The following is a 15,962-nucleotide window of genomic DNA, read 5'->3' on the forward strand; positions in this document are numbered from 1 at the left end:
TACCTGTCGCTCAGACGGCCGGTGGCAGGAAAGAGAATCCCGGTGCCTCCGCTTTGGTTGGTAGTTTAGGTTAGGATTTTTTTTAGTCCTCGTAAGTGCGGTGCTTGGACGGATGCAACACTTGTTTGAGTTTGTCTTCTGGTCTCCAATCCTCTTGAGTTCGTCCAATTGGACGTAGTCGACTCGACGGAGCTCCGGCATAGATTCCTGCCATCTCCTTGGGACGGTAAGGTTAAGGTTTCTCGTCGTGTGGCGATATTTGCTGCCAGGTGCTTCAGATGTATTCAAGGGTTCAATGACGACGAGTGTGGCTCCAGGGCGCTGGTCTTTAGGGGCACGTGCACGAAGACTTCCCGGGATTCGCGATATAATTTAGCCGGCTCCGATAGGGGAACGGCGACAACGGCGCGGCGACGGCTCGTTCTGGCAGCAGTAGTGGTCGTTTTGGTATCTTGGAGTCTCGATATAATTTATTATTACGTTTGACGTGCTTTGCACATTCGATAAACTTTGATAATAGACCTGAGTTATTTTTGCCAAAAAAAAGAGATTGGTCGACCTATACACCCATTGCCTTGTCGGTTTTTACTCCAAAATTTCAACGGTAATGATGCCCAAACCCATTCATATGGAAGCACTTGCCGATCAATCAGCTTTGTGTACTAGTAAAAATTGATACACCATCTCTGTGCGAAGAGCGACATGCCCCGTTCTGCCCTCGGATATTAACGCTGGAGCAATGGCGACACCATGTAATCCAAACCAACTCATCTCGAGGTACACTCGGGGCCACTTTAATCAGGCCCTGTCTCGAGCATGCCGACAGAGTATCTTACTCGTCAAATTCCCTCGTACTACACTCATCTGAAAAGGACATTGATCCGGAAGCTCTTACGCCAGAGGTCGGTCAGGAGCCACAGAAATGACGCCATGCATGCACATGTGCACACATACGCGGGCGCCTATATAAACTCGTCACCAGTAGCTCAGTACCCACGGCCACGGCAAGGCAAGTGCAAAGCTAGGCTAGCAAATAATTAAGCAGGCAGGAGGAGCTTCGCTGCTTCAGCAATGGCGAGCGCCAAGCTGGTGCTCGTGGCCGCGCTTGTGATCCTGCTGCAGGCGTCGACGAGCGCGGTGGCCCGGCACCACCACCACGCCAAGCCGGACCCGTGCGACGACGCCGAGGGCGACGGCCCCGAGACGGGCATGCGGCACAAGCACAAGAAACCCCACTGCCCGTCGAAGCCGGGCGGCCACGGCGGCGGCGGCGGGGGCACCCCGGGCATTATGACGGTGAACGGCTTCGAGAAGGGCCAGGAGGGCGGCGGGCCGGCGGCGTGCGACGGCAAGTACCACAGCGACAAGGACATGATCGCGGCGCTGTCGACGCGGTGGTACGACGGCGGGCGCCGGTGCCACAAGACGATCCGCATCACCAGCAAGCGCAACGGGCGCACCGTGGAGGCCCGGGTGGTGGACGAGTGCGACTCCAACCACGGCTGCAAGGACGACGTCGTCGACACCTCCGCCGCCGTGTGGGAGGCGCTCGGGCTCGACACCGACGTCGGCGTCGTGCCCGTCACCTGGTCCGACGCCTGAAAACCGTATTCACCGGCCGTCGGACTCAGACGGCCGGCGGACGACGACTGGAGGGTATTCTAGATTGCTCGCCAGGAGTCACCTGTAGTTGTTTCTGTGTGCGTATGCACGTTTGAAGTGTTGGTGTCGTTGCTAATCTCTCGAGCGTTAGATACTTAATAGTATGTCGAATACGTATAGCAGAATAAATTGGGGAATAAATTTACCTGTATGGATGGTAGTGTGGGTTTATCATGTACTCCACCCGTCTCAAAATTCTGTTTTAAATTTGTCTAAATACGGATGTATCATGGAGGGAGTATTCGTTTCCGTTCCAAAATTAATCAAAGTTTTAGATTTATCCTAAATCAAACTTTCTTAATACAAAAATTAAGTTAACATCTAGAATACCAATTAGTCATTTTTTTTGCATAATTGATAAAATGCCTCATGTTTGCTCCACCCCGACAAAATTGCCCCACCTTTATTCTCTGTGGATAAAATACCTACATTTCTCTTGCCAATTGGTAAATTACCTCACATTAGAATAACAATCACTAGTGAAAGGGTTCTAGGGTTGAGAGGCTTGCACACTTTCAACATGGCGATGTTAGCTCGTAATAGCAACGACGACGCTTCACAACAGATGGTGGTGCTGCAATCGCACAAGCTCACAACGATGGTTGTCCTCACACGCTGCATGCAAGAAATTTGAGCGGGGTGGCAAGGATGTGAGATGCTGCCTGGTGCTGTAGGACAAAGGGAGGGAGGAGAAAACAAGATCACACGACCTCTGTTGATTTTTTTTTTTGGAAGGGACCCGTAGAGGTTTTTTGTTTTTGTTTTTTAGGCTACATCTTATGGTATATTTTTGTATTTATTTATTTAGGCTATTCGTTAGGTTTTTTTAGAGAGAAAGAAAGAACTTAGGGTTTTCTATTTTGAGGGGAACTTGGTTTTTTTTACTGGTAAAATTAGTTCTTTTTAAAAGGTTTATTTAGGCTATACTCGTTAGGGTTTTCTTTTGAGCAACGTAGTTTTTTTTTTGAGAATCACCTTTCTTTTTTAGAAATCACGGTTTGTTCTTGTTAACGTGGGGTTTTCCTCCCCTTCAACCAAACAAAGCCCGAGAATATTGCTAAAAAAAGCCGGAGAATACTGCCAATTTGCCGTAGCACGGGCCTGGAGCTGGGCGTAGGACTTTTTTAAACTCGCGTAAGAATTATATATGGGCCCGGGGTTCAGCTAGCGCAGCCCAGGCCTAGCTCCCTCCTCTCTCCACTCACGCCACGACCTAACGCACGCCGCCGCCGCCGCCGTCATCCTGTTACCGGCCTTCCCTGCCCCGTGCAGCCTGGCTGTGCTGCACTGCTGCCGTGCGCCGTGCGCGCCAGCCGGTTTACCCCCGGCCAGTCGTTCTACCCCCGGGGCGGCGACGAGCAGAGCAGCTGACAAGGCGACGACATCCTCCTCCGCTGCGCCCAGGCCTCGTCCTTCTGCCGCCGCCTGCTGTGCGTGCTCTGACTGTGTGTCCTGCTGCTGCCTCCTACCTCTGCGGCGCCTCTCCTCTCCTCTTGCTGGTAATTTTCTCGCTGGAAGTTTGGTATTTGCTGAATTTTCTATATACATTGTCTTATTGTCACAATGCATATATGATTATAATGTTGAACTGAAATTAAAATGGATTGAAGTGTGTATGTGAGTATGTGTAATGTGTTGATGGAACTCGAATTGATTTATTTTGCAGAAATATAAATTGGTGTATACATTTGCATTGTCTGATTTCCAGTGTCTAGATGATTTGTAGTTTTCTCATGTTTTATCTCTTTTTTTAGATTATTAAGCATTGAAGTTCAATCCTAGATCCTTGCAAAAAAAGGTTCAATTCTAGATTTATTGAGTAATTGAACTTTATTTTGTATGTTCTTCGCATGGGGTATTTTTTTGGAATGTTATGGGCTGTTATACGTGCCAAACTTTTTCATGTTGACGAAAAAAATTGCCTGGGGTTTGGTTCAATCCTAGCTCCATTGTTGCCTTTGTGGTTTGCACAGCACAGGAGAGTTTGTGGCGGCAGGTGCCGGAAAACTTGTACACACGAGGAAAGCTCTACGCAATGCCTTGCATTGCTGCAATTGAAGGTTCAGGTGGTCTAGGGGCCTTCCACATTATCCTAGAATCTGTTCGTTGAACTTGGTCTAGGCGTTAAACTCCGGGGACTCTGATCTCGCTTATTTTGGTGTTTTACCACGCAAAGTGTGAAGTGCTTGCATTGCCTCACTTGATAGCTATGAGTTCGTTTTTTCTTGTCAGAGTGGTGACACAGTAGGTCATGCTTTTGCGCAATTTGGGTATCCTATGGTTGCAGCCTCTATGTCTTGGTTAGAGTCTGTCCCATACTTTGGGTACGTTTGGTTTGAGCCCAAGTTAGCCCTAACAAACATTTGGCTAGCAAATATTTTGGTCAAGCTTTTGCTTGCGCATAATTGTCCAACATTGACTAAAAGTTGAACTAGAGTTGTCATAGAGTTATGGGCAAGCCAATATATTAGCATTATCACGAGTCGAAGGACTAGTCGAGACTAGTCGATGGACTAGTCCATGAGTCGCAACTGTGGTGTCGACTGCGAATCTCGTGTAGACTAATTCGATGAGTCGAGCGGTCGAGAGACTAGTCTACGACTAGTCTAGACTAGTCTACGACTAGTCTAGACTAGTCTACGACTAGTCTAGACTAGTCCTGCTGTTTGAGTCGCTCGACTCAAATTTGGGAGGGGAAAATTGGAGAGCAAGCTATGAGAACAAGCCGCCTGGACGAGGCCACCGCCAGCACCCACTGACCCGCCGTCGGGACGGCGGATGGCGAAGCAAGGCGTGGCAGCTGGCCGGAGCTTGTGCTCGGGCGGCGGCCATGGCGGTGCCCCGTAGGCGCGTGCGGCCCTGCCACAAAGAGAGGAGGAGAGAGAGAGAGGAGAAGAGGCACGGCGGTGGTCGGCGGGCTCGCCGGCGGCGGTGGCTGGAGGCGCGGGTCGCGCGCGTGCTTTTGTGTGTGATGGCGCAGGCGCGGTGACGGGATCGATCGGGAGCTAGGGTTACAGAGGCTGGGATGGGAAGTAGGCTAAGTAGGCTGACTACTTGGGCCCAAATGGGCCAGCTGGGGGTGGCGTGCTGAGCGGCACTGGGCTAGGCCTGGCGAGCGTTGGCTAGCACTGCTGGTTTTATTGTATATATTGTAATGTGTTGTACAGTTTACTACTCCATACTGCTACTAGGTATTAGTAGTTGACTACTACAGTACTTTGTCGACTAGTCTAGCACTAGTTTAAGACTAGTCCGATTAGTCTATGAGTCTCAACCTCGGAACGACTCAACGACTCGTCGACTCGTAATCCTTGATTAGCAACCATCCAAACAAGCACCATAATTTTGGTCATGACCAAATAATTGGTACAGTGGCGGAGACAAGCCTAGGGCAACAAGGGCTATAGCCGAAGGCCTAGTACCAAGATCCCTTGTAATTCCTTTCTATGAAGTAATGAAAATTTCGAGAATTTTTGGTCCAAGCTAGCTTAGCCCTAGGCGTAACTCGCTGCTAGCTTCACCACCAAATTGGTAGGTAGGTATTGGCAACCATCCAAACACACCTGCGTGATTCTGTTGAGCCCATTGGTTGGAGATGTGAAAGGACAAAATTGCCTTGACTGAAATACAAAAGAACACACACCTCTGCTCCGTTCCTCTAGAATGACACACGCACGTTGCCCTGCTTCCTTCACAGCAGTAGGTCCGCCCTGCCGCCTGCTGGTAAGTGCTACACGGTACGAGGAGGGGATGTTACTTATGGAGGTGGCGGTGATGAGATTATGATGTTTGGGAAGAAAATAACTAGATTTGGCCCTTGCATGCATTGTGTGTTTGTTTTGGGGTGGCTATACAGAATAGCCCATGGCGGTAGGGGAGGTGGAGCCGGCGAGACAGGGTTGGGTGCATGGGAGCTGTCAAGGGGGCACGCTCGGCACAATTGGAGTCACGGGGGTGACCAGGGGAGCCGAGTGCACGTGTAGCAAGGGCAACGCGCGGGGCGGACTGGCTAGACCCCACGCGTGATCCGAGAGGACACAATCTAGGGCAATCCCGAGGCGGACATATATCGCCTGTTGTACGAGATAGGTGGGATATGTAGCGGATCCAGTGTGGCATTTTGCGGTGTGGTGGTTTTTGTGGTGGGTGCCACAACAGAGGGGGAAAATCTTCTCGTCAAAAACTACGTGCCGTGAAATTAAAATGCGTCGCATACAAAGATCCATGCAATGATAGCCTTTGTGATCCCATGGGGCATACGAAGATCAAAGCAACGATAGCCTTTGTGTTCCAACGGGGTAACCGATGAACACGCAAGGCGTAGATCGTAGAGATAGTTTGTAAGGCGCAAGATGGGTGAGGTTTGGAAAGCACAACCAACCAAAAAAGCGCATGTGGTCATATGTGGAAGAGCACCATTTAAAAGAAAATATGGAGTGAGATTGTTGACAGCAGAAGATGGGCACCGATTTAGGAGATGTGTGGCAATATGAAGGGCCTCGACCCAATATCCGGGTGTCGTGTGGGCATGGATGTGTAGGGTGCGTAGGATGTCGTTCGTGGTGTGGATGAGTCGCTCAGCCTTGCCATTTTGCGGCGAGTTGTGAGGTCAGAAGAGCCGGAATGGAACAACGGTGCATGAGAAGTAGTCGCGCAAGGAGGAAGAGAGGAACTCGCCGGCGTTATCACACTACAGACACCAAATAGGAACATTGTATTGAGTGTTAACGAACGCAAAAAATTGTTGCAAAGTAGACGAGGTGTTAGATTTGTGTTGGAAAGGGGAACTCCAAGAATAATCAGTGGTGGAATGATGATGTCCAGAAGGCGATTAAGGAGAAGAAAGATTGTTTCAGATGCCTATACCTGGATAGGAGTGCAGACAACATAAGGAAGTACAAGATGGCGAAGAAGGCCGCAAAGCGAACTGTCAGTGAAGCAAAAGGGTCGGGCGTATGAGGACCTCTACCAATGGTTAGGGGCGAAGGAAGGCGAAAGGGACATCTATAAGATGGCCAAGGTCCGAGAGAGGAAGACAAGGGATGTTGGCCAAGTCAAATGCATCAAGGACGGAGCAGACCAACTCCCGGTGAAGGATGAGGGGATTAAGCATAGATGGCGGGAGTACTTCGACAAGATGTTCAATGGGGAGAATGAGAGTTCTACCATTGAACTGGACGGCTCCTTTGATGAGACCAACATGCGTTTTGTGCGGCGAATCCAGGAGTCTGAGGTCAAGGAGGCCTTAAAAAGGATGATGAAAGGAGGCAAGGCGATGGCCCTGATTGTATCCCCATTGAGGTGTGGAAAGGCCTCGGGGACATAGCGATAGTATGGCTAACCAAGCTTTTCAACCTCATTTTTCGGGCAAACAAGATGCCAGAAGAATGAAGACATAGTATATTAGTACCAATCTTCAAGAACAAGGGGGGTGTTCAGAGTTGTACTAATTACCATGGAATTAAACTGATGAGCCATACAATGAAGCTATGAGAGAGAGTCATTGAGCACCGCTTAAGAAGAATGACAACCGTGACCAAAAATCAGTTGGGTACTTGGGTTTCATGCCTGGGAGGTCGACCATGGAAGCCATCTTCTTGGTAGGACAACTTGTGGAGAGATACAGGGAGTAAAAGAAGGACTTGCATATGGTGTTCATTGACTTGAAGAAGGCCTATGATAAGATACCGCGGAATGTCATGTTGTGGGCCTTGGAGAAACACAGTCCCAGCAAAGTACATTACCCTCATCAAGGAAATGTACGATAATGTTGTGACAAGTGTCTGAACAAGTGATGTCGACACTGATGACTTTCCGATTAAGATAGGACTGCATCAGGGGTCAGCTTTGAGCCCTTATCTTTTTTGTACAAGGAGATATCCCATGGTGTATGCTCTTTGCGGATGATGTGGTGCTAGTTGATGATAGTCGGACGGGGGTAAATAGGAAGTTAGAGTTATGGAGACAAACCTTGGAACCGAAAGGGTTTAGGCTTAGTAGAACTAAAACCGAGTACATGATGTGCGGTTTCAGTACTACTAGGCGCGAGGAGGAGGAGGTTAGCCTTGATGGGCATGTGGTGCCTCAGAAGGACACCTTTCGATATTTGGGTCAACGTTGCAAAAGGATGGGGGTATTGATGAAGATGTGAACCATCGAATCAAAGCCGGATGGATGAAGTGGCGCCAAGCTTCTGGCATTCTTTGTGACAAGAGAGTGCCACAAAAGCTAAAAGGCAAGTTCTACAGGATGGCGGTTCGACCTGCAATGTTGTATGGCGCTAAGTGTTGGCTGACTAAAAGGTGACATGTTCAACAGCTAGGTGTGGCGGAGATGCGTATGTTGAGATGGATGTGTGGCCACACGAGGAATGATCGAGTCCGGAATGATGATATACGAGATAGAGTTGGGGTAGCACCAATTGAGGAGAAGCTTGTTCAACATCGTCTGAGATGGTTTGGGCATATTTAGCCCAGGCCTCCAGAAGCTTTAGTGCATAGCGGACGGCTAAAGCGTGTGAAGAATGCCAAGAGAGGTCGGGGTAGATCGAATTTGACTTGAGAGAAGTTCGTGAAGAGAGATTTGAAGGATTGGAGTATCACCAAAGAACTAGCTATGAAGAGGGGTGCGTGGAAGCTTACTATCCATGTGCCCGAACCATGAGTTGGTCGCGAGATCTTATGAGTTTCACCTCTAGCCTACCCCAACTTGTTGTTGTTGTTGTTGTTGTGGTGGTGGTGGTGGTGGTGGTGGTGGTGGTGGTGCTGCTGCTGTTGCTTGCTGTTGTTGTTGTTGTACAACAGCAGCAGCGAGTATCACGAGTAAAATGACAAACATAAATTAAGTTATTGACAATATTAGGTGAAACGAGAATCTTGTTAAGATAGAAGGGGTGATCGGTTAGGCTAATAGACTTCATGGACCTAACTGGTTCATGGATTCAGGGGCTTTGGCAACAATTCTTCATGCCCATAGTCGCTACAGGTTCTATTAGCCTGACCGATCACCCCTTCTATCTTAACAAGATTCTCGTTTCACTTAATATTATCAAAAACTTAGTTTCTGTCTGTCATTTACTCGTGAGAATTGGTGTATTGTTGCCTCCGACCATTTTGGCTTTTTTGTGAAGGACTTGGCAACGGGGAAATCCCTACTGAAGTCCGGTAGCTTGGGATTTCTTTAACCCTATTGAAGTCCGGTAGCTCTGGAGATCTTTATCTTCTCAGCATTGGTAACATCTGGGCCATCCGAGTCGCGTCTCTCTTTCTGTTTTAGCTCAGGATTTTCTTCTCACATGTAATAAATCTCAAAGTTCCTCTGTTTTTGAATTTGTAAAATTGGAAAGCAGCCTCGCTTACCTTTTCCAATGTCTCATTCATTTATACTGCTCCATTCCAATTGATTCATTGCGATTTATGTACATCCTTTGTGTTCAACTTTTCCAGGTTCTAGTTACCTAGTTGTGTTAGACGAGTTCACGCGTTTAGTCTTGGACTTTTCCTCTCCGATGCAAATATGACACATCGTCTACTTTGCAGCGATTTTTTGCGTTCGTTAACACTCAATACGATGTTTCTATTCGATGTCTGTAGTGTGATAATGGTGACAAGTTCCTCTTCCTCCCTGTGCAACTACTCACGCACCGGTGTTTCCCTCCAGCTCCGCTAACAACTGGTCCGCGCCACGAACGGCGTCCTATGCACCCTACTCGTCCTCACCCACATGTTGCCCAAATATTGGGTCGAGGCCCTTCATACTGACACACATCTCCTATACCGGCACTTGTTTTCTGCCGTCAACAATCTCATTCGACATTCATCCCACATATGATCACATGCACGTTTTTGGCTGCTTATGCTTTCCCAAGCTCAATCATCTTCCACCTCACAAACTTTGTCTGTGGTCTACACCCTATATGTTCATCAGTTACCGTCTGGAGCCAAAGGCTGTCGTTGCTTGGATCTTCGTATGAGACAAGTTTACATTTCACAGCACGTGATTTTTGACGAGAAGATTTTCCCCTTCGCTTTGGCACTCACCCCAAAATCCACCACACTGCAAAACGCCCGACAGGATCTACTGCATATCCCATCTCACCTATCTCGTACAACTGGCAACGACCGACATCCGCTTGGGGATCGCCCCAGATTGTATTGTCCTCGGATCACGCGCTGGGCCCTCCACTCTGCCTCGCACGCCGCCCTCATTACCCGTGCACCCGATTCCCCAGGCCAACCCCATGACTCCAGCTGTCCCTAGCCCACCCATCACTATCTAATCGTCGCCTCTCACCCACCCAGCTGTTGCCAAGACCAGGCTCACAATCCCATTCGCAAGATTTCCCCCCTCCCCCCCTCTCCCTCCCCTTGACAGCTCCCATGCACCCAATCTCGTCTTGCGAGCTCCACCTCCCGTGGCGTCATGGGCTATTCCGGTACAACCACCCCCAAACCACCACACAATGCATACAATGGCCAAATCTGGTTATTTTCTTCCCAAACAACATCCCAACCTTCTCGCTACCACCTCCATAAGTCCCATCCCACTCTTCCTACCGCGTAGCACTTAAGGGCCCAAACTGGTACAACACAATGTTAGAGGAGTACAATGCATTGTTACACAATGGCACTTGGTCGTTGGTTCCTCGTCCTGTAGGTGCAAACGTGGTGACCAACAAATGGATCTTTCGGCACAAATTCACCCCCCACGGTTCCTTGGCATGGTACAAGGTGCGATGGGTGCTCTGTGGCTTCACTCAACAAGCCAGAGTCGATTACGGCGAGACCTTCAGTCCGGTTGTCAAACTGGCCATGATCCACGTCGTCCTCAGCTTCAGCACCAACAGCTCGTGGCCCATCCACCAACTCGACATGAAAAATGCATTTTTGCATGCCACCTCGTCGAGACTGTGTACAATGCTCACCCTGCCGGCTTCATCGACGTTGCTCGTCCTTGAGATGTGTGTTGCCTCAATAAATCGCTCTTACGGTCTAAAACAAGCACCCCAAGCTTGGTTCTCACGGTTCACCACCTATCTTCTCATCCTTAGGTTTCATGCAACAGCAATTGTTCACTGTTTTCGCTTCATCGGGGTCTCATCAGGGTCATGACACTGCCTACCTTCTTGTGTATGTCGTTGCTATTATTCTCATCGCTAGCTAGCCTCAGTTTTTGCGGTCCATCATTCGCTCGCTCCACCACGAGTTCTCCATGACCGATATGGGCCCTCTCCCTCATTTTCTCGGGATCAATGTCCACGAAAACACCGACGGCATCCATCTCCCAGGAACAAAATACACCCTCGCGATCAAGGCGCGGCCATGCTCAACTGCAAAACCATCTCCACGTAGTCGACACCAACTCCAAATCCGCCATAGGTAGCCCCCGCTTCCACGACCCCTCACTATACGTGAGCCTTGCCGGCACGGTCCAATATCTCACTCTACCGTGGCCTGACATCTCTTAAGCCGCGCAACATGCTGTTTATTTATGCATGATCCCAGGGATTTACACTTTTAGTCCGGTACCTGCGCAACACTGCTCACCTTGGGCTCTAGTTCCACCGCTCCTCCGGTAGTGACCTTACGGCGTACTACGACGCCGACTGGGCGGGGTGCCCTGACACCCGCAAGTCCACGTCCGGGTTCGCCCTCTACCTCGGCTCCAACCTTTTCAGCTGATTCTCCAAGCGACAGAACATCGCCTCGCGGTCGAGTGCGGCGGCTGGATATCGAGCGAGGGCCAACGCTGTTGCCAAAGCCTGTTGGCTGCGTCAACTACTCGCCGAACTCCGTCGACCACCACCACGTGCCACCATTGTCTATTGGGACAACATGAGTCATGTACGTGTCAAGCAATCAGGTCCAACATCTGCGCATGAAACACATTGAAATCGATCTTCACATCGTACGGGAGCAGGTCTCTCTTGGCGAAATTTGTGTTCTCCACGTACCGATGTCGTCTCAGTTTGCGGACATCGTCACCAAGGGGCTCGCCGCCAACGTCATCAACGAATTTCGGTCCAGCCTCAACGTTTGCGAGCACCACTTTCGGTTGCGGGGGGCTGTTGGAAACGTGACAGGGATGTTGGCATGGGAGGCCAACCTCCTGAACCGGTTCTAACGGGCACACGCCATGCACGGTCATCACACTACCCGTACTCCCCACATACGCCGTGATAGGTGTTCTGTTAAAACGTGTACTCTAGCTCCCTCACTTGTATCTCTCCATGTGCGTGTATATAAGCACACCTCTGTACATGAATACAATCATCAGTGTGAGCTTCATTCACTTTCTTTCCTCCTCCCCTGCAGGTTCCCCACCACGCGATCCCGTCCCATCCTGCCCTGCCTTCTCGCTTCGCCGCCGTCCACTTGAAGCTCTCCCCTGCCCACGAGGGTGACAACCAGAAGCAGTGGCCTGAATCGAGGGAGAGCAGGTTCTCTCAGGTGAGCTTCTCTCTCTCAAGTCAAGTGTAATGCCCCATGTCTGTGGTCAGTTCCTGGATTTGGACGATTTCAGGGTTTGGTGTGTGCTGCAATTTATTTGGTATGAACACTAGCATGGGGAATGGATCTGGGATGGTGGATTTATCGTCTTAGCAGATGGATGTGGCTTTTGTGCAGTGTTGTTTTCTCAGATTAAGTTTTTTTAGCAAAATTCTTTTGTTACTTTGGTTAGGGATATTTTCGGCATCCAACAAAGAAACATGATAAATTGTGATGTGTCGCATTTTATCAATCAGCAAAGCTAAGTTGGGGGTATTCGCTCAATTGCGGAGAAAGAAGGGCATTTTGGCCAGGGCAGAGCTAACATGGGACATTTGTCAACTATTAGCCTTGAAAGTTTTGGTGAGAGAAGGGAGTACAACCGTGCAGGGAGTTGTTCATGGCCGCTGTGGCACGCGACCGGCGGAGAAGGGGCCGTGCTCCCAGGGCTGCCTCCGCTGCTGCGGCTGAAGACGACGGGGAGGAGCAGCACCTCAATCCCTTCCTCTCAGACGAGGTACCCTCGTTCTCGAGAGTCCAGTTCAGGTGTGTGCTATCTTGTGGTTGATCTGTTTATGCTGTCGCTGCGCTTCTGGATCGTTCATCGGGTTGTATATGTTGTGGTGCAGGAACGTCGCGTCGCGGGCGCGGTGGGTGGAGGAGGCTGGTGCGGCAGAGGTGTTGGACAACAAGGGGAAGCTCTGGCTGACCACTGGCATAGCACGGGGTGGCAAGCTCTACTACAATGTGGAGGAGATTGGGTACGCGACCTGTTTGATGAAATGCTGTAACATTGCAGCATGCCCTGGATTCCTTGTACTCCGTATTTGAAACCGCATGGCTATTACCTACTTTTTTTACTAGTTACATCATCTCGCACTCAAAATAGTGCACTAGTGCAACATCATTGCTTAGAGATTATGCATGAATCACATGTCATGGTTTTTGTTTTCAAATACTCCGACTTGCGGTTTAAGGCTTGTTGCATGATCAAACTACGCAGGTTCTTGGCAGAAAGAGGGGCATTGGTTCTTCTTGATGACAAGGATGAAACAGTTGGAATGGAGGAGATCTATGGAAAGATTGCAACAGGAAGTTATGGGTGCTCCTGGGATGCCTTCCAAGCTTACAGGCACTTGAAGTTGCTTGGCTACATTGTTGGACGATATGACGTTCCCTGGACAATGAAGCAAATCCGTTTCGGTGACGTCACCAGTTCCCCCGAGAGTATGGATGGCACAAGCCTGAGCTTTGGCAAAGCAAATGGTGCCTGCAATGACATTACCAAATTGCTCAAAGGAATGTGCATAGATGGGATGTATCCATCCTTTAAAGTGCATCTACCAAATAGCAAATTTAAGAAGTCGTCCCCAGGAGTCCCTAGTTTTCTTGTATGTCTGTTAAGGTAATGTTACTCTTCCCGCCACTTGCAGATCGTGGATCCACGCTTTTAAACTTGTGCGGCATTTTCGTTTACAGCAATCCATTCCCTGGTTATCTCTTCACACACACGCTTAATTTTTTGGTCATGTGTTTGATATGATTAGTTATCTCGTTTGAAATGTATGATTTCCCCTTTCAGTTTTATGTTCTGAAACTTTGGTATATTTAGCCATGCAGGATGTGCCTGTGATGTTTTACTGGCTCTCTTGCACATGGATATATTTTCTATGTTGTTAACTGTCTTTCTGTGAACATAGATTTAATTTATCTGTTCTATTGTACCTGAGTGGTTATCATGTCTGACCTATATAAATGCAAGTAATTTAAGTCTATTAAGCCTAATATCAAAGGTGATGGACTTTTTTTGGTTACTAAGCATAGTTATAGTCAGCTGAACTCTATCTTGCAATCAAACATTGATTCCTACATTATATGCTTATTATACGTCCATCAGTTGTGACTTGTCACAAGTTCTTTTCTTGGCCGACTATAAACCCGATTCTAAGCAACAGTAGGTAGCAATGAGATGCATAAAGCCATAAATAGCAGAACAGAAGAACTTAAATAGAAGCTCTATAACAACAAAAAGGATCACAACATATGAATCTGGGCTTAACAATTTTCAGTTTATTTCGTACGACCTACCGATCGGTATTTCTGGCCATAACCTTTTTTGTTGTTGGATTTGGCACAGAGACAAGCCACCCTCAAGGGATGAACTGCAAACAGTGGAAAACAAGTTTGACGGCATTCGTCTTAAATTCTGTCAAGTTGATAATGGGCATATCAGCTTCCTCTCCTTTGATAAAGTTACACTTCCTAGTTTGCCCTGATAGATAGCTGCAGGAATGGTTTTTAGCTTTCGCCTGTCCTGGTCCTGTAAAGCCATTAGCCCACTGACAGCATCAGGATGTATGCTTCTGCGCCGCTTCTCAGGGCCGAGAAAGTTGCCAGGTTGATCTTCAGGTTCTGCAGTTGTGTGCGGAATTGTGTCCACTCTTTGCTGCTTGGTTACTACTGAATAGCGATGAATGCCACTCTTTTCCCTCTCTACCTTGAGGCCTGGGCATGGAGTTGGAATGCTCATGAGCAGTGAGCGTGTCAGGAAGCGAAACCATGATTTTTTTTATTCCTTTTTTTTTGTTTTGAGGGTATTTTTTTTATTCCTTTGGTAACGAGGAGTGCATCATTTTCGTGGGCTTCCCTAACACAGCAGATGGTCTTTAACTTCTAGCTGGAACTTGCAACCTGTAAAGACGTTCTAAATTTTGAAAGGAAGGCATATCAGATTTGCAGTCCAGAAAACATGTTGTGTTCGAGAAAGAGATCATCGTACCATCGTCATTTGGCCAGGCTAGCTCATGGTTGATTAGTGATGGTGTGCTACTAAGGTTTTATCGATTTTACACTGAGTTTTCTACTCCCTCTGTAAAGAAATATAAGAGCGTTTAGATCACTAAAATAGTGATCTAAACAATCTTATATTTGTTTACAGAGGGAGTATATACTAATTAGTAGTATTAGTAAATCAAAGATTATTATTCAAATATTCAAGTAATTATTTTAACATGTGTACAGGGCACCATTAGATTCAAGGGACATTTTCAATTGAAATCCATGCAAAAACGAGAGTAAGAGTTTTTCTCCAACTCCACGATTGTAGATGCAGACAACCACAGCCACATGAATTTGACTTCTTATATCTCGTGCGACACAATTGTCACTAAGTGGGTGTAATTAACTGATTGTTGGAATTTAGTCACTGCAAATGCATCATAAGTGATAACATGATTGGTTCCAGTTTGTCAAATATATTTGAAGGTCGAGACTGGGGTTTGCCACTGTCAACACTGGCAGGTATATATGGTACATATGAACAATTTTAATATATGGCCTTCTTCTCCTCGCAAAAATATATATTCATATCTATTTTACCTACCTTTTATTATCTCTATCTAATCTCTACCTAATAATAAAGCACGGATCCGTCGCGCCATTTTATAGAAAACCTCCTATATTTCCCTGAAATCAACCCACACTACAGGTTTTAGTAATTAAGTCAGGAAAACGTTTCAAATTTACATAAAGCCCCTTGAGTTTTCTTGACATTAACCGATGGTTCGGGTTTAATGAGTCAAAGAAAATGTTTTGGTTTTTGCAGAACCCCCTGATTTTTTCACAAATCAACCCGCGGTCCACTCACCCAAACTAAAAGTTGCTTAAGTCGTGATTTCGAACACGCGACCCTAGCAGTGTAGTTGCATCATGCTGGCCACCATCACGAGTAGGTGAGTCCGTTAAATATTTTTTGAACTTAGGCGGGTCTGTTATTAATTCCTTGGCCAACCAGAGAATGGGAGGAGAAAATTG

At 47.9% G+C, this 15,962-nt stretch overlaps 1 protein-coding gene across 4 annotated transcripts; it reads left to right on the forward strand.

Moving 5' to 3' along the window:
- Window positions 1–2,845: 2,845 nt before the first annotated feature.
- LOC119302175 lies at window positions 2,846–14,645 on the forward strand. Of its 4 annotated transcripts, none has more exons than XM_037579206.1 (6): window positions 2,846–3,161; window positions 11,976–12,110; window positions 12,343–12,695; window positions 12,779–12,910; window positions 13,153–13,554; window positions 14,287–14,645. In XM_037579206.1, exons 3-6 carry the CDS (start codon window positions 12,550–12,552, stop codon window positions 14,423–14,425), a joined length of 819 nt encoding a protein of 272 aa, XP_037435103.1. In that variant the 5' UTR covers window positions 2,846–3,161; window positions 11,976–12,110; window positions 12,343–12,549; the 3' UTR covers window positions 14,426–14,645. The 4 variants fall into 4 exon arrangements, with proteins under 4 accessions (XP_037435103.1, XP_037435104.1, XP_037435105.1 ...); XM_037579207.1 differs by having other exon boundaries at window positions 12,407–12,695; XM_037579208.1 differs by having other exon boundaries at window positions 12,499–12,695.
- The last annotated feature ends 1,317 nt before the right edge of the window (window positions 14,646–15,962 follow it).

Source organism: Triticum dicoccoides, chromosome 5A (genome assembly GCF_002162155.2).
Source record: "Triticum dicoccoides isolate Atlit2015 ecotype Zavitan chromosome 5A, WEW_v2.0, whole genome shotgun sequence".
Taxonomy (NCBI): domain Eukaryota; kingdom Viridiplantae; phylum Streptophyta; class Magnoliopsida; order Poales; family Poaceae; genus Triticum; species Triticum dicoccoides.

Bases quoted from the DNA above. Each gene is read 5' to 3' on its own strand.
- LOC119302175 (XM_037579206.1), top strand. From the start codon at position 12,550: ATGGCCGCTGTGGCACGCGACCGGCGGAGAAGGGGCCGTGCTCCCAGG. The intron at 12,696-12,778 runs GTGTGTGCTATC...GTTGTGGTGCAG, and splicing joins TTCTCGAGAGTCCAGTTCAG to GAACGTCGCGTCGCGGGCGC. The intron at 12,911-13,152 runs GTACGCGACCTG...CAAACTACGCAG, and splicing joins TACAATGTGGAGGAGATTGG to GTTCTTGGCAGAAAGAGGGG.